This window comes from Callorhinus ursinus, unplaced genomic scaffold (genome assembly GCF_003265705.2).
Source record: "Callorhinus ursinus isolate GAN/ISIS: 27379988/994484 unplaced genomic scaffold, GSC_fseal_2.0 scaffold17, whole genome shotgun sequence".
Taxonomy (NCBI): domain Eukaryota; kingdom Metazoa; phylum Chordata; class Mammalia; order Carnivora; family Otariidae; genus Callorhinus; species Callorhinus ursinus.
In genome coordinates, this window is record NW_027397079.1 from 35,175,466 (window position 1) to 35,199,958 (window position 24,493).

At 37.6% G+C, this 24,493-nt stretch overlaps 1 protein-coding gene across 5 annotated transcripts in view; it reads right to left on the reverse strand.

Annotated features, from left to right (window-relative positions):
• Window positions 1-24,493, reverse strand: part of NSD3 (nuclear receptor binding SET domain protein 3) — a 120,065-nt gene that overhangs the window by 58,870 nt on the left and 36,702 nt on the right. For all 5 annotated transcript variants that reach the window (XM_073902471.1, XM_025886282.2, XM_025886281.2 and 2 more), the window contains exons 2-4: window positions 15,046-15,764; window positions 6,834-6,905; window positions 6,057-6,219 (exon numbers count right to left, since the gene is read on the reverse strand). In XM_073902471.1, the coding sequence (XP_073758572.1) occupies window positions 6,057-6,219; window positions 6,834-6,905; window positions 15,046-15,720 (910 nt within the window). In that variant the 5' untranslated portion in view covers window positions 15,721-15,764. The remainder of the gene's footprint in view (window positions 1-6,056; window positions 6,220-6,833; window positions 6,906-15,045; window positions 15,765-24,493) is intronic.

The following is a 24,493-nucleotide window of genomic DNA, read 5'->3' on the forward strand; positions in this document are numbered from 1 at the left end:
CACACTGGAATATTACTCAGCCATCAAAACAATGAAATCTTGCCATTTGCAACGATGTGGATGGAACTAGAGGGTATTATGCTAAGAGAAATAAGTCAATCATAGAAAGACAACTGTATGATCTCACTCATATGTGGAATTTAAGAAACAAAATAGTGGAGCACAGGGAAAGGGAGGGAAAAATAAAACAAAATGAAATTAGAGAGGGAGACAAACCATAAGAGACTATTAATCATAGGGAACACACTTGAGGGCTGCTGGAGGGGAGAGGGAGGGGGATGGGGTAACTGGGTGTGGACATTAAGGAGGGCACAGGGTATAATGAGCATTGGGTGTTATATGCAACTGATGAACCACTAAACTCAACCTCTGAAACTAATAATACACTATGTTAATTGAATTTAAATAAATTAAAAATAAATAAAAATAAAAGTTACAATAGGTATAATATGATATCATTTAAAACTCTCAGTAGGGGCACCTGGGTGGCTCCCAGTCTGTTAAGCATCTGCCTTCGGCTCAGGTCATGATCCCAGGGTTCTGGGATCAAACCCCGCATCAGGCTCCATGCTCAGCGGGGAGGCCTGCTTCTCCCTCTGCCTGCCTGCCTGCCTGCCTGCCTACTTGTGATCTCTCTCTGTCAAATAAATGAATAAAATCTTAAAACAAAAAACTCTCAGTAAAAATATTTACTATCCTATTAATCACAATATAGAGAAATATAATTACTCTCAAACTTTTTTTTTTTTTAAGAGGGAGAGAGAGCAAGTGTGAGCAGGGGGCAGAGAGGGAATCTTAAGCAGTCTCCACGTCCAGCACAGAGCCTGACAGGGGGCTCTATCTCACAACCATGAGATCATGACTTGAGCCAAAATCAAGAGTCAGATGCTTAACCCAGTGAGCCACCCAGGTGCCCCTACTCTCAAACTTTTAATAGTAGTTACATCATCTGAAGGATTAAATTACAGGCACTTTTCATTTCTGACTATATATATTTTGTATTGTTATATGCAGAAAAAGCATTTAATTTTTAACTTTTAAACTTAAAAATGATTATTCAGCCATGAGATAAAAGGAAATCCTGCCAGAATGGATGAACCTAGTGGACACTATGCTAAGTGAAAATAAGTCAGACAGAGAAAGACAAATACCATATGATCTTACTTGTATGTGGAATCTTAAAAAAAAAGTCCAACTCATAGAAACAATGTAGAATGATGGCTGCCAGTTTTCAGGGGCTGGGGTGGGAGAGAAACAGGGAGATGCTAGTCAAAGGGTATAAGCCTTCAGTCATAAGATGAATACGTTCTAGGAATCTAATGTACAGCACGGTTACTACAGTTAATAATACTGCACTACAGGGGCGCCTGGGTGGCTCCGTTGTTAAGTGTCTGCCTTTGGCTCAGGTCATGATCCCAGGGTCCTGGGATCTAGCCCCGCATCGGGCTCCATGCTTGGCAGGAAGCCTGCTTCTCCCTCTCCCACCCGCCCTGCTTGTGTTCCCTCTCGCTGTGTCTCTCTCTGTCAAATGAATAAATCTTAAAAAAAATACTGCATTGGATACATGAAAGTTGTTCAAAGTGTAGATCTTAAGCATTCTCACCAAACATCCACAAAAATAACTGTGTGAAGTGCTGGATATGTTAACTGACCAAAGTATATGTATATCAAATCATTATGTTGTATGTATACTTTAAATATATGTAACTTTGGTCCATTACACCTCAATAAGGCCTGAAGAAAAAAAAAGAAAAATAAACTTAAGATGAGACCACAACAATGAAACATAACTTAAAACAGACATATGATACAAACATCTTTCCACATGCTCTTACAAAGAGTTTGATCTTTATGTGTAAAAACTGTTATTTTTTCCAAAGCTAAGAATCTAGTAATATGGACCAATAACAATATGGAAATCAATGATTACTATCTAAAAATAATTAAGAAAAATTTTACAAGGTTGTGCAACACAAAATGCTTCACAGTCATCATGTGTGAACATATCAATAAAATTGTTTTATACTGTGTTTTTTTGGTCTTCAGAAAAACAGAAAACTTTCTCTAAAACTGCACTGCATATAGCTATACAATGGAATACTATCTGGCAACAAAAAAAGAAGTACTGACAGATGCCACAACATGAACCTCTAAAACATGAGCCTAAGTGAAAGAAGCCAGACGCAAAAGGCCGTATGTTATTATGATTCCATTTCTATGAAATGTCCAGAAAAGGCAAATCTATACAGACAAAAAGTAGTTAGTGGTTGCTTAGCACTGGAGGAAGAGAGGAGGAATGAGGAATGACTGCTAATGGACATGGGATTTCATTTGGGGTTGAGGAAAATGTTCCAGGAGGGCCTGGGTGGCCCAGTTGGTTAAATGTCTGACTCTTGTTTTCGGCTCAGGTCATGATCTCAGGGTGGTGAGATCCAGCCCTGCTTTGGGCTCTGCACTCAGCGAGGAGTCTGCATGGGATTCTCTCTTCCTCCCGCCCCTCCCCCACTCACGCAAGCTCGCTCCAAGATGTCAAATAAAGTCTTCTATTTATGTATTTTTTTAACATATTTTTTTTAAGATTTATTTGACAGAGAGAGACACAGCGAGAGAGGGAACACAAGCAGGGGGAGTAGGAGAGGGAGAAGCAGGCTTCCTGCGGAGCAGGGAGCCCGATGCGGGGCTCGATCCCAGGACCCTGGGATCATGACCTGAGCTGAATGCAGCCACTTAACGGCTGAGCCACCCAGGCGCCCCTCAAAATACACTTTTAATTAATTTAAACTTTAAAAAATTTCTAAATTCTCAGAGTTCTGGTTTTCTCAATCATACAAACAAAATCAGTTTTACCAGCAGTAAAGCAGGAGACTGCCTAGGGAATTCCAGACCAAATTAGATTAATTCCTAAATTTAAATACTTCCTTTGAAATACAGATGCGGCATAAAATTGTGCTTTCACTTGTATCCCATAAAAAAGCTGTAATTAGGTTTTCATATAGTAATTAAATGTGAAATTCTATATAATCTCAAAAGCATGCTTTTCTAAGGAGAGAGAATTGAAGACCCACAAATCTCACATGATCTAATACCTCAGAGTGCTCCAGAGACCCAGATAGGTACATGGATTATTTTATTTAGGAAGGCTTTGCCCTAACAGACACATGAAAGATACCAATCATCACTGATCATCAGGGAAATGCAAATCAAAACTACAATGAGATATCATCTCACACGTGTCAGAATGTCTAAATTAACAACACAAGAAACAACAGGTGTTGGCAAGGATGTGGGGAAAGGGGAACCCTCTTGCACTGTTGGTGGGAATGCAAACTGCTACAGCCATTGTGGAAAACAGTATGGAGATTCCTCAAAAAATTAAAAATAGAATTACCCTACAATCCAGCAACTCCACTTCTGGGTATTTACCCAAAGAAAAATAAAAAACTAATTCAAGAAGATACATGCACTGCTATGTTGATTGCAGCATTATTTACAATAGCCAAGATATGGAAGCAGACCAAGTATCCATCAACTGGTGAATAAAGAAGATGTAATGTGTGTGTGTGTGTGTGTGTGTGTGTGTGTGTATTACTCAGCCATAAAAAGGACGAAATCTTGCTATTTGCAATGACATGGATGGAGCTAGAGAGTATAATGCTAAGCAAAATAAGTCAGTTAGATACCATATGATTTCACTCATACGTGGAATTTAACAAACAAAGCAAGCAGAGGTAAAAAATAAGAGAGAGAGAGAGACAAATCAAGAAACGGACTCAACTATAGAGAACAAACTGATGGTTATCAGAGGGGAGATAGGTGGGGGGATGGGTTAAATAGGTGACAGGGATTAAGGAGTGCACTTGTGATGAGCACAGGGTGATGTATGGAAGTGTTGAATTACTATATTATATACCTAAAACTAATATAACACTGTACATTACCTGGAATTAAAATTTAAAAAGGCTTGGTCCTTTGGGAAATCCCTGTCCCTTTCTTCTCCCATTCATGGACACAAAGATTATTATTTTTTTTAAAGATTTTATTTATTTGAGAGAGAGAATGAGAGACAGAGAGCACGAGAGGGAAGAGGGTCAGAGGGAGGAGCAGACTCCCCGCGGAGCAGGGAGCCCGATGTGAGGCTCAATCCCGGGACTCCAGGATCATGACCTGAGCCGAAGGCAGTCGCTTAACCAACTGAGCCACCCAGGCGCCCGGACACAAAGATTATTAAACCCGCAAGGTACTTCAGAGATTACTAGTCCAACACTTAGTAATCAGTGATAAATGAAAGAACTAGGACTGTCTTCCCCCCAACCTTGGTAAATTATGACTAGGTGAATTCAATTACTTTCCTTCTATTACATGGTATGTTTAAGAGTGGAGGGAGTGGAGGTTGTAGAGGTTACAGAGAAGCGCCTGGGTGGCTCAGTTGTTAAGCGTCTGCCTTCGGCTCAGGTCATTATCCCGGGGTCCTGGGATCGAGCCCCGCATTGGGCTCCCTGCTCTGCGGGAAGCCTGCTTCTCCCTCTCCCACTCCCCCTGCTTGTGTTCCCTCTCTCGCTGTGTCTCTCTCTGTCAAATAAATAATAAAATAAATAAATAAAATCTTTAAAAAAAAAAGAGTGGAGGTTATGGAATAAGGACTCTCTGAAACTCTATTTACTTATTCAAAACATAAGGATAAATCTTTTTTTTTTTACATAAGGATAATAACAGTACCTACTTCGTAGTGTTGCTGCTATGTGGACTGCATAAAATATATAAGAGAATTGCTTAACACAGTGCCTTGCATGAAAGTAGACATTCAACAATGTTTTTGTTGTTGTTGTTGTTTTTACTTCTGCCCCATTGATGCTTCCAGTTACCCAATCTTGAATCAGCAGGTTATAATGACAGATAACTGCCTTCTGTACCAGGGCAGATTACTGGCTATGTAGCACAAAAGTTACAGATAATGGCTGATCTTGTCACAAATCTGACTTGCAAGACTTATGTAGACATTTTTTCTCTTCATTAACAGTGAACAGGTAGCAAGACCGAAAGTTTAAAGAGAAAAAGAAATAGGCACAAAGTTGTCACAAACGATAAGGAATTCAACACATAACAAGAGTGAGTTCACAAAGCAAATATTCAGAAATAAATTCCAAGCTCAAACCTTCCCCTGGCTAACTAAGCAAGTCCATTCCAAATGCTAGAATATCAGAAATCTAATCCACATGTTTTAGACAAACCCATGAAAAAAATTAGAGAAAAGTTAGAACACATTTTTTCTTAACATTTATTAATATTCCTAAGGTAAGATTCTATGCTAAATAGCTAGATTCAAGCTGTACGTTTATGTTGTATTGAATTTATAAGGAGGTCTCAGTAAATTTGCAGATTCAAAAATGGAGTGGAGGGAAAAAGCATCCTGAAAATTTTATCAGGATGAAAAGCACTTATGTGGATAAAAAATTACTACTCAAAGGAGTCAATGATGAAACAAGATGTACAACAAAATCATGGCCCAAATGCCTACTAAGCTCATATAAGACATCTTATCACTTACTCAACTGCTGTCTTTTGGAATTCATATGAGATATCAGTCAGATAAAGGTTTTTAAAGAAGTACAGAAGAAATTATAAAACAAATGCAGGGTGTTATAAGGGAAAACAAGGACCATATCAGTTGTAGAGGCTTTTTGCCCATTAAGATGACCATAATTAAATCCCTGGTCATTAAAAACTGATATTCTGGTGTTAGATTATATGCATATTCTTTCTTTTTTTTTTAAAGATTTATTTATTTACCTTAGAGAGAGAGAGAGAGAGAGAGAGAAAATGAGTGGGGGGAGGGGCAGAGGGAGAGAACCCTCAAGCAGACTTCCCACTGAGCACGGAGCCCAATGCAGCCTCAATCCCACGGCCTGTGTGACCATGAGCTGAAATCAACAGTTATATGCTTAACCACTGAGCCACCCAGGCGCCCCTCATGTGCATATCCTTATAGTCATACACAACATTTAAGATTCGGTTTTTCCCCAACCTTTTATTTAATATCTATGTGGGCCTTTACTTACCTCTTGTGTTAATTTTGGTATGAACCTCGAGCTGGGGATCACTTGAAACCATGCAAGGCCACCAAGGATAGGTTCCCACCTTAGACCAAACAAGATCGCCAACCTGGAACTTAACACCAGCAGACACTTCTGTTGTTGGAACAGAAGGTAATATTGGCTGAACCTATAGGAAAAGGTCAAAAAACTTCATCAGCAGAGAAAGTTAAAAAAAAAAGAAACTATGAACAAAGTACTTTAAGCATGCTAACTATGTAAAATTTATCTTCAATTATACTTTCTCTGACACTTAACCATAACTAGCAAAAAGGAAGAGAAGGAAAATAATGAACCCCACTCCAAATATTGAAAATAGGACTGATGTTTCTGATGTCTTATTATTGATAAAACATCTTGAGAATTCACAAAATCCATTAAAAATGGTCACAAAAATATTTTTGTAATTTTATATGGTGACAGATGGTAACTAGACTTCTTGTGGTGATCATTTTGTAATGTATTCTCATATCAAATCAATATGTTGTACACCTGAAACTAATATAATGATATAAGTCAATTATACTTCAATAAGAAAAAGTGATCATAGTTTTTTGAAAAGAAAAATAATTCACTGAAAGTATCTACCTCTTAAACTAGCTCCAAGATTTATTTCAGTATAATTTCTGAAATCCAGAAGTATAGAACTGAAATAATATGTATGGAATCTGTTATAATTTAATCACCCTGCTTTCACCTTCCTAAACCATCCCTGGTTAGATGATATTCAATAGAGCAACTCACCGGGGGTTCCTCTTTTAGTACTGGCTCTTCTCTTGGTTTTTCTGACACAGTGTCAACCCTCTCATTTGGTCTCTAGGTGAAAAGGTATAGATAAAAAGAACAAAATGGCAGCCAACCAAAGAACAGTGATATACACAAAAAGAAATAAAAACTAAATAGCAAAGAAAATAAAGGACATTTATTAACTGAATAATGTAGGTAGTAAGAATTCAACTGATGCAATACATGATGCTATGTCTTAAATTCATGTTCCATTCCACACCATAGCTAGATCTCTCATTTCTTACTACTTTTAAAACTTAACGTGTTGATTGTTGTTGCTGTTGTTTTTTTAACCTAACAGGGTGCAGAAAAATGAGCACTCTGAGATTGCTAGTAAGATGTAACTTGGAATTTTTCAGGAGAGCAATTTGGCATGTATGAAAAGCCTTAAATTTTCAGACTCTGATCAAGCAAATCCACTTCTAAGTGTATATGTATACTGAAAAGCACTGAGGTATAAATATACACACAGAAAGATATGCACACTAGTCCTATTTATAAGAGCAAATATTAGAAAACAATCTAGATGTCCAGTAATTTATTTTTTTAAAGATTTATTTATTTGAGAGAGCGAGAATGAGAGAGAGAGTACATGAGAGGGAGGAGGGTTAGAGGGAGAAGCAGGCTCCTCGCTGAGCAGGGAGTCCGATGATGGACTCCAGGATCATGACCTGAGCCGAAGGCAGTTGCTTAACCAACTGAGCCACCCAGGCGCCCCTAGATGTCCAGTAATTTAAATTAAATAGGGTATAGTGTAACTAGACAGTGAAGTAATATAAATATATTTTAAAATGACATGGGGGGGGTGCCTGGCTGGCTTAGCTGGTAGAGCATGTGGCTCTTGATCTTGGGTTTGTGAGTTCAAGCCCCACATTGGGTACAGAGATTACTTAAAAATAAAATCTTTTGAAAAAATAAATAAATAAAATGACATAAGAAAATGACAATATAATGTTATTTGAAAAAAGCAAATTGCAAAGCAGTTTGTATAGTATGATTCCAATCTTGGAAAAATAATTTCTTATTTATTTTTTTAATGATTTTATTTATTTGACAGAGAGCACAAACAGGGGGAGCCACAGGCAGAGAAAGAGGGAGAAGCAGGCTCCCCGCTGAGCAGGGAGCCCAATGTGGGGCTCGATCCCCGGACCCTGGAATTATTACCTGAGCCGAAGGCAGCCGCTCAACTGACTGAGCCACCCAGGCATCCCAAAATTAATTTTTTTTAATGTGCACAGAAAGAAAAATTAGAATACCACTAGGTGATGGAAAAAGTGATTCTTTTGGTATGCTTTTCTGTATCTGTCAAATTGTCTATGATAAACATTACTTTTCTAATCATAAAACCCACACATATGTTACTTGAAAATTAATTTCTGCAACCCTTTAGGAAGGCTACTTAGAAGTATCTATCAAAATTCAAAATATATCACTCTTCAATTGGGCAATTATATTTTAAGAAATTAGCTACAGAAAACAAAATGAGAAAATCTAAGCAGAGGATGGTTAAGTATAGCATTATTTCATGTCAGTAATCTACAGGTCTATCAACATCTTCTAACTTTTTATTTTAAAATAGCCCATATTAAAAGGTTTGATACATTTTACACCAGATTGATAAAAGTAGTTATCCTGGGGAATGAGGTTAGGGAAATGGTAAAGGAAGATCTATATTTTTGTGTTATTTGTATTTCCTGTAAAAAGCAGATTACTTTGTAATTTAAAAGATTCTTTAAAACTTTTAACTTGTCAAAGAACAGAACTTAATTTAGATGGCATAAAGAGAGATACATCCATCAAATTAAGTCTTAATTCCAATTTAAAAATATGGGTAATTCTAGAAGCTACTTAAAATTTTCAATTAATTCAAGACACTGTTGTAAAAACAGTAAAAACAAAGTTTTATTAAAGAAAAAATTGTAGAAAGGTTTGAAACTATTAGGAAATGATAAGCCAGACTAATATCCCAAACCCCAACTATCAATCATTTATTCAACAGTGCCTATGACTTTCCAGGCACTGTTCTAGTAGGTGGGTATGCAATGATGAACAAATACATTTGATCCCTCACCTCACAAAGCTTACAGTTGGGTAGGACAGACAGACATTAACCAAATAACAACATACACTTATATAATGTAAATGTATGAAGAGAAATAATGGGGGGGGTGTATCTTTAAATATGAAGGTCAAGAAAGTCCTCTCTGAGAAAGTCAATTATAATCGGAGAATCAGAGGAAGAGTAGTTAGTCTAGTAAAAAGTGGGCAGAAGAACATTCCAGAAAGAAGGCATGGAACGTGTGAAGTTCCTGGGGCTTTAAAAGTAGAAATTTCAGGAAGGACTTTACAATTGACTTAACTGCCCAAAGAAGAGAGGTTACAAGATGAGAGAGGGTAATACAAGGGCCTTGTAAATATAGTCAAGTGTTTTATATTAAGGGCAATAAAAAGCCACCAAAGAGGATTAGGTAGAGAAGTAACATACACCAATTTATGTTTTAAAAAAATCATGTTAGCTATTATGTGGAGAGTATTTTGGAAAACAAGGTAGTGGCAACTTGTTGACAGGCACAAAATTTGCTCTGTCAGATGCCGTCTGTGGTGGTACCATGACTATGTAATCTAATAGGACACACTCACTGAGCAAGGAAAGAAAAATCTATGTTCAAATGAAAACTGTTTTCCAGACTGCTGGTATAATAATAAAGCAGTCTGAAATACTGTCCCCATTTGCATAGGCCTTTTGGGTAGCTTCACTTCAATCTACAGAAGTAGCTTAAGCCTTCACCTCAACTTCTCATTCTCAAGCTACCACAGGAAGACAAGGCCACTTGAGGAAGTACATATGCTGCTAAGAAAGCAAGTCATCCTCCTCCGCACATTCAATCTTCATGATGGCTGGGTGTACGGGATCTCTGTAACTCCTTTTGAGGGCAGATAGATAAGGAGTGACTCATCTTTGCCAAACAACAGAATCCTACTATCATTGTAAGAACTGGTCTGAAGCCCATTAACATTTTTCCCTTTCTGGATTAAAGAAAGGATTTCCTTCAAAACTTTTATTATTCAAATGTCTTATTTTTTTAATTTTTTTTATTTTTTATGGTTTGTTCCAGAATGTTCGCTTTTCCTTCAGGTAGCTTGAAACACTGTTAAAATTGTTTACAGAGTCATCTTAAAATGAAAATAATGGCAAGGGTAAGAAATAAACCTAAGATTTATTCTAAGCTTTCAAGACTATATATATATATAAAAGAAGGAAAAAGAAGTTGAATAAGGATGCTGCGATGACAGAAAGGAAATGTATATTGTAAAATGTGCTAATGTATGAGCAAAATAGAAATATCTAGTAGGCATTTAGTCTACAGCCATACCACCCTGAATGTGCCTGATCTCATCTGATCTCAGAACCTAAGCAGGGTTGGGCCTAGTTAGTACTTGGATGGGAGAAATATCCAGTAGGCCTTGACTTGAGCCCCCAAAAAAGGGTAAGGAGATAAATCGGTTAACAGATAACATAGTATCATAAACACCAGTTAAGGGGTGAAGTTTTTAAGACAACATGGTCAATGGAAGTCAAATGCTTAGGAGTCAAGAAAAATGAGTCAGAAATTGCCAACAGATAAAATACTTCAGGATATAACATCCATTTTCCTTTAGTTGTTCAAAGGATAGATAAGCTTAAAAGAGATTGATTTAAAATCTAAGGACAAAAGATACCCTTTCTGGTACTAATAGTGTTGTTTTAGGAAGAGAGTGTCAGAGAAAAAGATGTCAGTGAGTTAGCTCTCCTTAGTTTTAAATTTTTGATTTTATGGGTATATACCGCTTTTTTTACATTTTTAGTTGATTCCATATGGAAAGACCTATTCCAAGTTTCTTAAATAGGAAAAAAATACGTTGAGAGCAACTAAAATAAAATTACATTATCCAAAATATTCCTTTTAAAAAATTTGGCCTAGTGCTTTTATTAAGACACAAGAGCTTTATTAAGATGAATAATATGCATCAAATCTGGCAGACTTCCTAACCCCTAATAATTTTCAAAACATTAAGCAAAATCATACTTTTTTTAAAAACTTACATCCACATTTAAGGTGGAAAGAAAAATTCAAAGGCAATAAATTATTTGCGCATTTTTCTTTTACTTTCTGAATAACTGCTTAAGTGCATAATCTTAAACACTAAAACATCTGTTCAAAAAGAACTTTTTGCATGTGAACAGTTTCTAAGAATTTTAAGACCTAATATTCTGAATCAAATATAACCTCTAACTTAGTGCCAATGGAACCAAAGTCACCATTTGGCTTTTTAGAAGTAAAAATGGCAAGCTAAGAGTTAATGAGACTAGTCTTAGTGGATAAGCCCACTGAGGTGCTGGCGGAAAAACAATGTTTGAATAGGGCCTACACTCACATGCGGAGGCATGACACCTGCCAAGGAGGAAGACACGCAGAAATACTTCCACATGTTTCTAATTTGATAAGAGGAAAAAGAGCTAAACCAGCGTTACAAAATATACAATTTCAATAGTGATCTCAGCTCTCCTGCTGCCGAGATGTTTGGACACGTTTTATTGTTGAGAAGATACACTTAGGTTGTTCCAAATAACAGCCACTTTAGAAGGCCAAACAGCTCAGAACTGGGAGGAAATACTTGAAAGATCAAATACTAAGAAAAAAGTAATGAGTGAAATCATGAACTATTACTTTAAATGAGATTGTTCAAGAAAGAACCTATGAGTGGGCTTTTAAGGAACAAAATTATACATAGAAGCAAATCCAGCATAAGGACAATCATTTCAAACTTCTTCTCCAAGCACCCAGTTCTCATTATGCCTCTCTAAAGCATCTGGGGAGGGGAACTGTCCAGTGAGAGTCAGCCGACTCTCACTTGAGCTCCTCTTTCATTTCTAAGCCCTCTACAACGCTAAACACCAAGCAAGGGCTTGGACCCTTAGTAACAACCAGGAGGCACAAGGGTATCAAAAATTGAACACTTACAAAAAACTGTTCTAAGGGAATTGTTCAAGTTAAGGAAATTTAATTAAAAAACAAAACAAAACCATAAGGTTACAAAACCACTTATCTTGTGAACATCACTGGTCCTCTGTACAGTACTGAAGTATGACACTAACAACAAGCAAGAGCCTTGGGAGCTCTAGCTTTAAAGTTCTATTACCAGAATGGAGTACAACTTTTATGGCATCCATCTCTTAAATTTATAATTATTCCCCATGTGTGATAAATTTTAATCAAAATTCAACTAACAAGAACTCTTTTTTCTCTTTGGAAAAAAGGGAGGAGGGAAGGGAGAGAGTAACAAAGAGAAAGAGGGAAGGAAGAAAGGGGACAAGGTGAAAAAAAGACGGGGGAGGGAGAGAAATAAAGGGGAGAGAGAGAGAAACAAAACAAAAAACGCTGGATTTTTGCCAAAAACTCAACTTTCAGGCAACGGTCTTGGTAGGATTTAGTGCAATCAATATCACTTTCTACATCTCTATCTTCAAATTGATATTCTTTTACCTCAAGACATTGTAAAATCCTAAATAATGAAATCTTAAATTATGTCCCACATGATTTACTAAAAAAGAACAAAACTAAAACTTTTAAATCTTATCTAATCCCTGGATATAGCAATTAACTGAAGGTTTAAGTGATACAAAGAGCTAGGCATAGCAGATATCCAACAAAGAATTGGCTTTAAAATCTCATTAGAGGGGGTGCCTGGGTGGCTCAGTTGGTTGAGCGACTGCCTTCGGCTCAGGTCATGATCCTGGAGTCCCGGGATCGAGTCCCGCATCGGGCTCCCTGCTCGGCAGGGAGTCTGCTTCTCCCTCTGACCCTCCCCCCTCTCATGCTCTCTCTCTTTCTCATTCTCTCTCTCTCAAATAAATAAATAAAATCTTTAAAAAAAATAAATAAAATCTCATTATAGGGTGCCTGGGTGGCTCAGTTGGTTAAGCGACTGCCTTTGGCTCAGGTCATGATCCTGGAGTCCCGGGATTGAGTCCCACATCGGGCTCCCTGCTCAGCGGGGAGTCTGCTTCTCCCTCTGACCCTCTTCCCTCTAGTGCTTTCTATCTCTCATTCTCTCTCTCTCTCAAATAAATAAAATCTTTAAAAAAAATCTCATTATAAAGTGACTATTAGAAATATCATTGCACTGCTCCTAAAAGCACACAATATCTAGTAAACCAGCACAGGTTTCCCATGATTTCCCTTTTGTTTCAGTTTCTTTTTAGACATGGAAAGATTTATTAGAATTGCTGCTTTTGGGAAGTGATTTTCCTGAAATTGGATGAGGATCAGTGAAAGAATGACTCCATTATTTGTTCTTAGTTTTCTTCCCCTTTTTTTTCATTCACAAAGTTACTGGAGTATAACTAGTTTAAAAAGTGTATCCTACACTAAATGATAAAAATATAGTCAAGGTAAAAAAAAATATATCATTGCACTGTTTTCCTAGATGCCAATAAAACAAATAGGAGATACAAAAAGTAAGCAGACTGTCTTATCCTGCTTCTGATTCCAGACCTATTTCTATTTTGAAATATATTTTTAATGTACTTTATCCATAGAGGTAAAAAGTCTAGTCCAGTAAGTAAAACTGGATATTCTCCTATTTGCTAGATTTTCTAGAGCAAAAGCAAGAAGGACCAACAAAACAGTTCTCAGGAACTAAGCTTTAGCTTTGGTTTTGACCAAATTCAGGTTTTTGTGATTCCCAAGGGTCACAGTGCATCACATACCTTTTCACTGCAGGTCTATGTAAAAAGTGCTATAGTGAATGCATCTGGAGTACAAAAGGTGAACTTCTCTCCTTCCATGTAGTCATTTACTTAAGAAACAGGCTGTATGAGATACTATGTAAACTAAGTTCAGGGAGCGGAGCATTTAAAACATGATTTAAGAAATTAAAAGGCATTTTAAAAACCACTTAGTTACAAAGCCTTCATTTTTACAAATGCAGAACTAAGACACCAGAATAGCTAAAATGTCTCTAAACAATCCCTTTATTTCTTTACCCAGTTTTATTTTCTTCATAGCACTTAACACTATCTGAACTTGTATACGTATGTTCATATGTAGGTATGTATGTATTTTCTCATTCCTCTTACTAGAATATAAGCAACCTGAAAGTAGGCATCTTCAATTTTCATTCATTGCCCTACTTTAATTCTTAGAAAAGTGCCTAGCACAGAGTAGGTACTTAATCAATAATTATTAAATGAATAAATAAAACTATAGAAAAATGAGAAAAACATACTGAAATATTACACTGAGACTCACGAGAGTCTAGAATTGGTGTAGCCTTTTACTCCAGAAAATGATCACATTTGAGTTATATGAAGTACTGGAACCCAGCTACCAAGGAAAAGGTGAGTTGGTATGAAGTAAACAATTCTTTAAACAGAAGATAAATTAACTTATTCAGGCATACAGGATATAAAAGCAGACTAGTGTTGCCAAAATAGATACTTATTTTCTTCCCAAATCAAAGTCTAGGAAATGTATGTCTTCAATTCATACCATGTATTAGAATACTAACTAAAAACTTCACTCAAGCTAGAACTGATTTGTTACATACCTATTAATAAGAAAATTCATACTAAAACTTCAGATATACTAAAAAAGAATTCAGCAGCATGCATCTTACCTATGAAGGGTGACTCTTATAAAAATTCCACCTGAAGTTTTTATATGAATACTAATTGATTTTAATAAAAAGAGTTCCTCTATTACTTCAGTTTATTTTGTAGCAAACACACTAGTAATGAGTATTAAGTCATCAATACTGGGAAAAGTTGGTCTAAATAAAGATAACCAATATAATTAACCATCTTCTCCTTGCCTTTCATCTTTAGAAACCAGGAGTTTATTATAAGCAAGTAAAAATAAGTGAAGCTATTAGACAAAGAAACATAAGCAGCAAGGTTCTTAGTGTCCCATGTTTTAAAAATATTTCTTCACTCTAATCATGTCCATTCATTTAGTCAAAAAATTTTACTCAGTACCCATTATAACATCCCAAGCTCCTTGCTAGGGATTAGAAGAAAGACGTTACCAGAAATATTTAAATTTGAAGGGATAAAAACTGAAAAATATCTCTTAGACTTCCAGTAAATCTGAAATATTACAAAATTTTTCAAAAAGATGTTTCAACTTACATTTTGTTCCTCTGGTTCTAATTTGGGGATTTTGTGTGACTTGCGCTCTTCAGATCTAGATGAGTCATGCTTGTTGCTTTTTTTCCTCTTTTCTTTTCTGCTTTCATGCTTTGATTTTGTGTGCTCACTTGCCTGTACTTCATTTAAAAGGTCTCCACAAAGGGAAGACTCAAACAATTCCCTGCCATTCTGGATAGTTTTGGTTATTTTTAGTTTAATTTCAGGTGAGCCAGTCTTCTTTGGAATCACAGTTTGTGGTACCGAAGGAGGAGGTGGTGGCTGTGGAGGAGAAGGTTTTTCCAGAATTTCATGTGGTCTTGTGTTTGGGATTTCTGAATGGTAATAGTCAGTGGGGCTAAAGTTTCTAACTGCACCAAAGCCATTGGCTGATCCATTGGGATACTGATTATATGACTGGTATTTGGTTTGAGTTTCATACATGCTGATTGATGGTGGATAGCCATTTGTGAGTGGAGGAAGATCTTCTGTTGTAGATGGGTACTGAAAGCCTTGCTGCAAGGTAGCTTCATATGGTGTCTGGCCACCATCTTCAACAATGTCACTGTTGTTATCAAAGGCATCCTCCTGACGGATGTTGGCGGAGTCAATGAGTTGAGGTGGTTGCTGAATTGTGTTTCCCATGATCCCTTGCATGAAAGAGAAAGAGAAATCCATTGTTCTGCTCCAGCATCCTTAACTTTCCCTTTCTCTCATCGGGCCTAAAGTTTTAAAAGAGGAGATTAAAAAGTGTTAATATCCTCACAGGCTAGAGGCTTATCAATTGAAAAAGAATTTACTAAAATATCCTGTACCCAATTTTCATATCCAGATATACACAAACACTAAATATTTTTAAAACAGGTAGCCAATATAATTCTGATACAAGTCAAATGCTTTTTACCTTAAATACTTATCTATTTGAAACTCTCAATTTCATAGTTTTAGTAACAAAACTGTATCCTCTTAGCAAACATTCAAAATAGTTTTGCATTCCTTTCTGTTCCCCAAGTTAGAAATGATAAGTCTCAGGTTAAAACTGGTATTTGCAAAGTAAGCAGTGTTCTGACACATATAAATTAGGTTCCATACAAGCTTCTTTTAAATCACTCATGTTTTGTCCAGTGGGTCAAAACTGGACAAATGTTTTTGTAACATTATTGTTACAAAAAATAACAAAATCTTATTGCAAATATTTTAAATACAAAAGTAAAAAGGCCTATTATTCCTCCCTCTCCATCATTCCCATTCTTCTGTCATGGATAACCACTGTAAATACTCTGGTGAGTATTCTTCCAAATCTTTATATAGTTACATATAAAATTTTGAAAATAGGGTTGATTCTGTGACTTGCTTATTCAACTTAACAATATATCCTAGATATCCTTCTACATCAGCATGTATAATTTTCATATATACTTTATTATTTAAATAGTTACACAGTAAACACCTATGGTATCTATACCACAATGTACTTAACCATTTGTGTACTGAGAATCATTTAGCTGCTCACAATTGTTTGAAATTATAAACAGGTCTACAGGAAACTTTCTTGAAACTAGCTCTGTGGGCATGTATGTATTCCTATTGGACAGATTTGAAATTTTAATAGATATAGCACAGCCTGTAGAACAGTTTTGCAGTATCAATTTCCATCATACCAGTAGTGAGGGTGCCTGATTCTCTATTCTCTTGATAGTATTAGTTGTTTTTAACCAGCAGCATAAATATAATGATCTGGGGTAGTTTTACAAAATGTACATGTCAATCAACGTCTATCTACTGATGAATCTGATTTGATAAATCTGGCATGAGGCCTAGAGTCTGAATATTTTAAGATCACATACCAGCTGATTCTGATGCACCCTCTTAGTTGGCTCATTGCATTACAATCTTTGCATTGTAGTTATTGCATTATACTCTTACGATTACTGCACCCCCTCTAGAAGGTGCCTAAAGATGTTCACATTATGTAACAATGTTGTAATATAGATAAGCATCTATTATGAAATGCTCTAAGACCACTCTGTGTTGTCATAAAGTCTGACAAGCCCACATCTTGAGACAGGATTAATGGACAGTTCAGATATTACCTTGATTATCTCATAAACACTTCTTCTAGAAAGCTCTAAGGCAGAGAGGATTTCTCTACTGCACTGAGTCTGATGAACTGATTTTAGCTGCCTGGAATACTGTGAAGGACTATGAGGCTACAGTCCAGCTTGATTCTATGACCAATTAATAATGCCTACCATCTTGATTCTAGTAGGAATTACCATAATGATAAAGCACGTAAACCAAAACAGCAAACAGAAGAGGGAAATGATTGCTGATAATACACTTTTCAAGGCATATCTGATTAAACAGCTGCTGTTTATACTGTTAGCAAATGGAAAGAATTTTAGAAGTTCTAAAATTGCAAACAAATGAATACAAGAGCATGCAGGAAATCAAACTGCCCATATCACTTTATAGTGGGATGGGGTGCAGGGGAGCGTTAAGACAGCACTCTCATTTTTTAGCATCTACTCTGGGCCAAGCACTTTATACATTATTTCATTTAATCTTCATAACAACTTTGCAGGATAGGTATGGTGACTCCTGGTTCATAGGGAAAAGAAACCGAGCTTCAGAGAGGTTAGATGTCTTGCTTTAAACCATAAAGCAAAGGGGGCAGAATGACTATTTATATCTAAGTGTGTCTGACTCTACACCCCAAGATTTTTACCACGCTACGATTTCCACTTCACTGAGCCATAACTTCTGAGAGGATGTGATTCTTTTGTTCATGCTCTTTATTCCCAATCACTGCCAAAATAACTATTCTATAGTAACCGCCACTAACACTTAAATAGCGCTTAGTATGTACCAGGAACCATTCTAAGTGCTTTACGTACAGTACATTCAATCCTCCCAACAACCTCCAGGTAGATGTTAACCTTAGTTCTCATTACAGACTGGGAAATAGAGGCACACTGAGGTTAAATGACTTGCTCAAGTGCACAAGGCTAGTCATTAATTGACAGACCTGGGATTTGATCGAGGCAGTTTGGTTTCAGAGTCAGTGATGCGAATAACCAGTGTAACATACTGGTAATGCTGATAAATGTTAGGAATCACTTCTTTATGCACAGCTGAAGAACTGAAACATTACCCTAATTTGACCCTTGGCAAAAATGTATAGCTCACAAAGAATGGTATGTTCTAAAATTCTGTAAACACATGGGGCAAATATACAGGTGGAATTCAAAAGTTCTTCAAACTTCCAACTTGAAGACAAGTTAAATACTGACACTGACAAGATGCAACCTGTGTTTTTGGTTCTCATAACTGTCATATACAAGATCAGCTTCCAGATTAGTCTCCCAAATTATAGTCTACAGAGGTTTTCAGGCATATGTATTCAGAGACTAAGGTTTTTGATGTTTCTGATTTAGTTCCAAACACAAACTTTTAAGAAGTTTGGTATTTCCCGCCTTTGCTCCTCTAGCCCTAGAACTAAATATTTCGTTTTAGTTTGAAGTAAGGAAATAACATTACCATCTTACAATTATGAGTTTACAATTACACGCAAGTATTTTCACATGCGTTCTTATTTGATCCTCAAAACAATCCTGTATGGCTGACAGGACAGGTGTTATCTTCATTTTTTAGATGACTACATTTAATATTTGAGATGCTAAGTTTTCCAAGACCAAAAAGCTCATTAGTGATTAACCTGAAAAAGAACCAATCTCTTACCTTCTGATCCTGCTCTCTTTACCACGATATCTAACTGCCAAAGGACATCCAGCTACCCAAAGACAATCATACTATAAGAGTCATATGTTCAAAACTGAATGAACAGTCTTTGCCCTAGCTCAGTTTTCCTTTCAGACTACCCCAGATTTGTCATTGCTTCCACTATTTTTCTAGCTTCCCAGGCTAGAAGCCTCAGTCGTGTGGGTGGCTGATTCTCCCCTCTCTATGAAGCCACAAAATGAGGCACTGAACACAAATCTTGTAGTTTCTTCCACTGAAGTCTCTGATTTCTTTTTTGATCCATGTCAGGTCAAGCCCTCAGCACCTTAATCCTGAACTACAGCAACTGATTTTCTAGATATTTCTCATCTTTAACTTCTTCCTGCATAGCACTTAGATGTGTCCTTAAACCGAACTTTGATAAGTCTACTCCCATTCTAAGAAACTCTAAAGCTCCATATTATACCAAGTCCCTTCCATGCCTTTCAAAGTCTTCCATAATCTTGACTTTCCTACTCAACTCAAATTGTATATGCATGAATAAACTTTTCTGAGCATCCATGGGCCCAAATAACTATAAAATGTGGCCCTGCTCACATATCACCCTTTGTTTAATCCAATGAAGCAAAGTTTTATTCCCATTTTACAGATGTGAAGAAATGGCACTCAAAAGGATCAAGTGATTTAATCCAGCTGCCCCTTCCCTTTTCCTCTCCTCCCAACTGAGTCCCAGAAAAGGATGGTGAAAATGTGTGATTTAATCACATAGCCAACAGAAGTTGAAAAAAATGGTGAAACTCAGATCTTCTAACTCAATACAGTACTCTACTCGGCAGCTGCCACCTCTTCTGGAAATTATCCATACTCTGCACTTCTTTCCAATATGCTCCATAGCCACAATCCAAACGCATGTATGACAGCTTCCCTTGTATCTCACAAGGATCTTAAAATACCTAATAATGAACTTAAGTTTTTATTTTACTTCCATGTGTCCTTCCTCCAGTCCTTCCTATGAGGGAAAAAAAAAAAAAGAAACCTCCATCTATCAGTTGTCAAAGCCAGATATCTGAGACTCATACATCTCTTACCCTCACTCCTACTCTTCCCCAATGTATCAGTAAACTCCTGGAGTTTTATCTCCAAAGTATACATCTCATATTTGTCTATTTCATTCCATGTCTTTTCTTCTTCATGCTAGTCCAATCTCCTCACTTAATCTATTCCATAGCTACCTTCTCAGTCTTCATGCTTCTTCTCCCACCTATGATCTATTTTCCCATATAACGGCCAGTCCCCTTTTAAAAACTAACCCAATCATTTGACTACCCCTCAAAATACAGCAAGGAAAAGGAATTATTGGGCACGTACTGCATGGAGCACTGAGTGTTATACAAAAACAATGGATCGTGGATCACCACATCAAAAACTAATGATGTACTGTATGGTGACGAACATAACATAATAAAATTAAAAAAAAAAAAAGTATCTTAGGATTTCTCTTCCATAGGAGATCCACAGGACAAGAGGGGGCTCCTGGATCTTTTGAGACTGAGAAACATGGTGAGATCATGTTTTATCTGCATATTACTTCCTTCTAGATTTGGGATTCCTGAGGCAGAAGTTCCAAGCAGTTCAATCCCTCCTTAGTTGATTTTTGGGTACCCTCTCATGCCTATTCTCATTTAAACTTAATTTTCATTTAAATATGAATTTGAAAAATGAAGCTGAACACACTTTTGGCTCCAGTTTCTATTCAGAAAGTCTGGATCCTTCTGGAGATCAGTATAGATAGATGCCCTAGAGCAGCAATTTTTGAGATTTTTCCACCATCCTTTTCTGGGATTCAGTTGGGAGGAGAGGAAAAGGGAAGGGGCAGCTGGATCATTTGGCTGAAAGGTTCTCAAGCTTGAGGAGGGCTCAGATTTTAGTCCATTTTCACTGGAATATCTGTGCCAAGAAGCCGTATGAATCAGAAATGTTTCAGGCTTGTAGATCCTCTGTGCCATTTCTTCAGTAATGGTGACCACAATTACAGAGATCATTCCAAGTCACTCATTTATTCATAGCATTTGATAATCTTCTGTGAATTCTTGTTCGAATTCCTTCTGCTTATGGTGTGACTCTCTTTTTCCAGAGAAAGCAGTGAGGTTTTCGTTTTTTTTAATGGTTATTTTAGCTATTCATATGTGGTGGCAGTGGGACATCTATTTAAGTGCACATTATTTTAATGTAATTGTTTTGTGGGTGGATCACCCTTGGAAAATATTTCATTATAGTTTTATATTCTATACCTGCAACCTGTTTCATGATAAGTTGATACATTGTCCTTTGTAATTTCTATATTTTGTGTTTGTACTTTTTCATTCATTTTAAACCCAGTTCATGTAAAATAGAAATATTTTATACTCCAACGCAGTGTTTACCTTCTTTTGGTCAGCTCTGAAATATCCATAATCTATACATCTATATCTAATCTGTTTTAAATTTTATTTGCAGGTTCACTTGCCATTACTGATCAATTGCATGCTGAATTTAGTTCCTGTTCAGAAAACACTTCAGTAAAAAGTAGTATAAATGTAGGAGAAGGTTGTTTCCCACAGTTTTGTTATATTGTAACAAACTATATATTCTAATATATATAGCTACATTATGATACAGGGGGAAAAAAAGGAATTATTGCTATACTCAACAACACAGATGACTCTCACAATGTCATTTTGAGTGAAAGAGGCCAGACAGGGTGATTCCATTTATATAGTATACAATGTGATTTCATTTACATAAGGTTCAAAAACAAGGTAAAGTTAAAACTAACTCTATGGAGGGGCGCCTGGGTGGCTCAGTCAGTTAAGCGTCTGACTTTGGCTCAGGTCATGATCTCGGGGCCCTGGGATCAAGCTGCATGTCAGGCTCCCTGCTAAGCGCGGAGTTTGCTTGGAAATTCGCTCTCTCCCTCTGCCCCTCCCCCTGCTCGTGTGAGTGCTTGCGCTCTCTCTCTCTCAAATAAATAAATAGACTAACTCTATGGAGACATCTGTCAAAATAGTACTTGCTTACTGGGAGGTCGGGGGGGGGGGCAGCGGTGGTGGGCTATAAATACTGGATAAGACCAAAAGGGAGGTTTCTGAGCTGCCGATTCTATCAGCTAGTTATATTTAACGTATTGATCTAGATAGAAGTTACATAGTCTTAAGCAAAAACAAAACAAACCTTCAGGGCCTTCCCAATGCACTCAAATAAAATCGAGACTATTTATCATGGCCAGCAAGCCCCTGCATGGTCACACGTCAGTTTACATTTCCAAAGTCATTTACCAGCATTCTCTGCTGCAAGCACTGCACTCCAGCCACATGGGTTTCCTTTCAGTTTCTCAAATGTGCCCACTTCATCTTTGCGATCAGGATGCTCACATGTGCTCCTCCAGCTACCTGAACACACATAATCCCTCCGAGAGGCCTGCTGAGGTCCCGTACTTTTCTCCTTTATAGCATTTGCCATAATATGGGTTATACAAACATGTGTTTACCTTCTTATTGTCTGTCTCCCTTACTCCCTTACTGCTCTAAAAAGGCAGACATGGGTAGAGACCATGTATGTCTTATTCAATATCATTCAATCGATAAATGAAAGAAATAGTCCCTATTCCTCTGAGGGCTTATAACTAGTATGCCTCCATTTACCTGCCAGATTTCTGGGGACATTACCCTACAGTGTAACTTTACTCACCCACTAATTCCTTGTTTGGTAAAAATGTGTTATGCTCATTATAAAAAATAATAAATAAATAAACACATATTTAAAATATTCATACCCATAGTTACATGGTCAACTGATCTACCACAAAGGTGCCAAGGTTATTCAAGGGGAGAAGACAGTATTTTCTCAACAAATGGGGCTGGAACAACTGACTGGATATCAGTATGGAAAAACTGAACCTCAACCCCTACTTTACGTTATACCCGAAAATAACTACAATTAGTTCGTAAACCTAATACTAAAATCAAAATGATAAAACTTCTAGAATAAAAACATGGGACAAGATATACCACTGGGTTAGGCAAAGATTTTCTTAAACAAATACCATGAACTGTGAAAGAAAAAGACTGACAAAATGGACTTCAAAATTTAAAACTTTTGCTTTTCAAAGGACACAGTTAAAAAAAGAAAAAGGTGATTTAAAAATGGTAGCCATGAGAACAGGGGAAGATAGGGGAGTAGGAGGATCATGAGCTCCCCTTCTCCCACAGACACACCAGGATGACAACTAATTGTCATGCAACTCACTCTGAAAACAAGCTGAAGACCAGCAGAACAGATCAGTCACAGCTAAAGACATAAAGAGAAGGCCACAATGAGAAGGGTAGGAGGGGCAGACATGTGATCAGGAACCAAACCCCTTGTGCAGTGACCTACAAGTGGGAGGGATATCACAGGCACAGAGGCACTCCTTGAGGAGTGGATCAAGCCCCTGCACCAGGAAGCCAAACCCCCATAATGTCTGGCTAGAAAATCCTGAGCTTAATTCTGGGAGATCCAGAGGGCTACAGAAAATCAAGCCTTTGCTCTTAAAGGGCCAGCACTATGTCACTTGGTCTGAGACCCAGCACAAAAGCAACAGTTTGAAAATTGCCTAGGTTATAGTGAAATAGATTTATCGAGATTTAGGACATATGCTGGAGGGGCAGGGATCTGTGACGGCTTTCTATGGGGCTGGAACTGCTGGTGAGTCATTTTTCTTGCTCTCCTTCAGCCTTGCTGGTTAGACACTTGCAGAAGCCAGGCCTGACACTCTCCATCTACTGTGCTCACTCCACTTGCCGGCTTTGCAGTTCCCCTGTGGACCTGGCCCATCCAACTCACCCATCCCAGCAGGGGCCCCTCCAAAGCAGCTCCTACCCCACCACACACAACAGACAACCTCCATCAGGAGCAATACCTCCCAAAATGACTACCACCCACCAGGCAGCCCTGGTCCAGGACAAGCACCCCTTCAAAGTGACTTCTGCCCCAGGAAAGAGGGTGAGCCAGCTTTGCCCACCAGCATACCCACAGCAGTTGTGGTCAGGCCTCTCAGCCAGCTTTGCAGGGGGCTAGCCCAACCCATCACATGCCCTCAGCAGCTACAGTTAAACTTCTCAGTCAGCTGTGCTGGGACTGACTACACTGCAGCCAGAAAGCCTGGGGGACATCCCTGCCCACCACTGCACCTGTAATAGTCTCGTGGTTGGTTACTGCTGACAGCTGGGCTAAGGGATAGCCCCACCCACCAGCAGCACACCCACAGCAATCGGGGCCCAGTCACAATAGGACACATGCAGCCCACACAGGGGACAGCTCTGAAGCACTGGGTTCTGGTGACAAGGGGGACTGCACTACACAACGTCTTCCAGATAAGGCAACTACTTTTAAGATCAGGAGACACAGCTGACCTACCTAATATATAGAAACAAACACAGAGAGTTAGATAAAACAAGAAGACAGAGGAATATATTCCTAATGGAAGAATAAAACAAAACCTCCAAGAAAGAACTAAACAAAATACAGATAAGTAATCTATCTGAAAAAGAGTTCAAAGTAATGGTCATGAAGATGCTAACCAGACTTGAGGGAAAAGTGGATGAACTCTATGAGAACTTCAACAAAGAGATAGAAAATATAAAAAAGAAACAATCAGATCTGAAGAATACAATAACTGAAATGAAAAATCCTA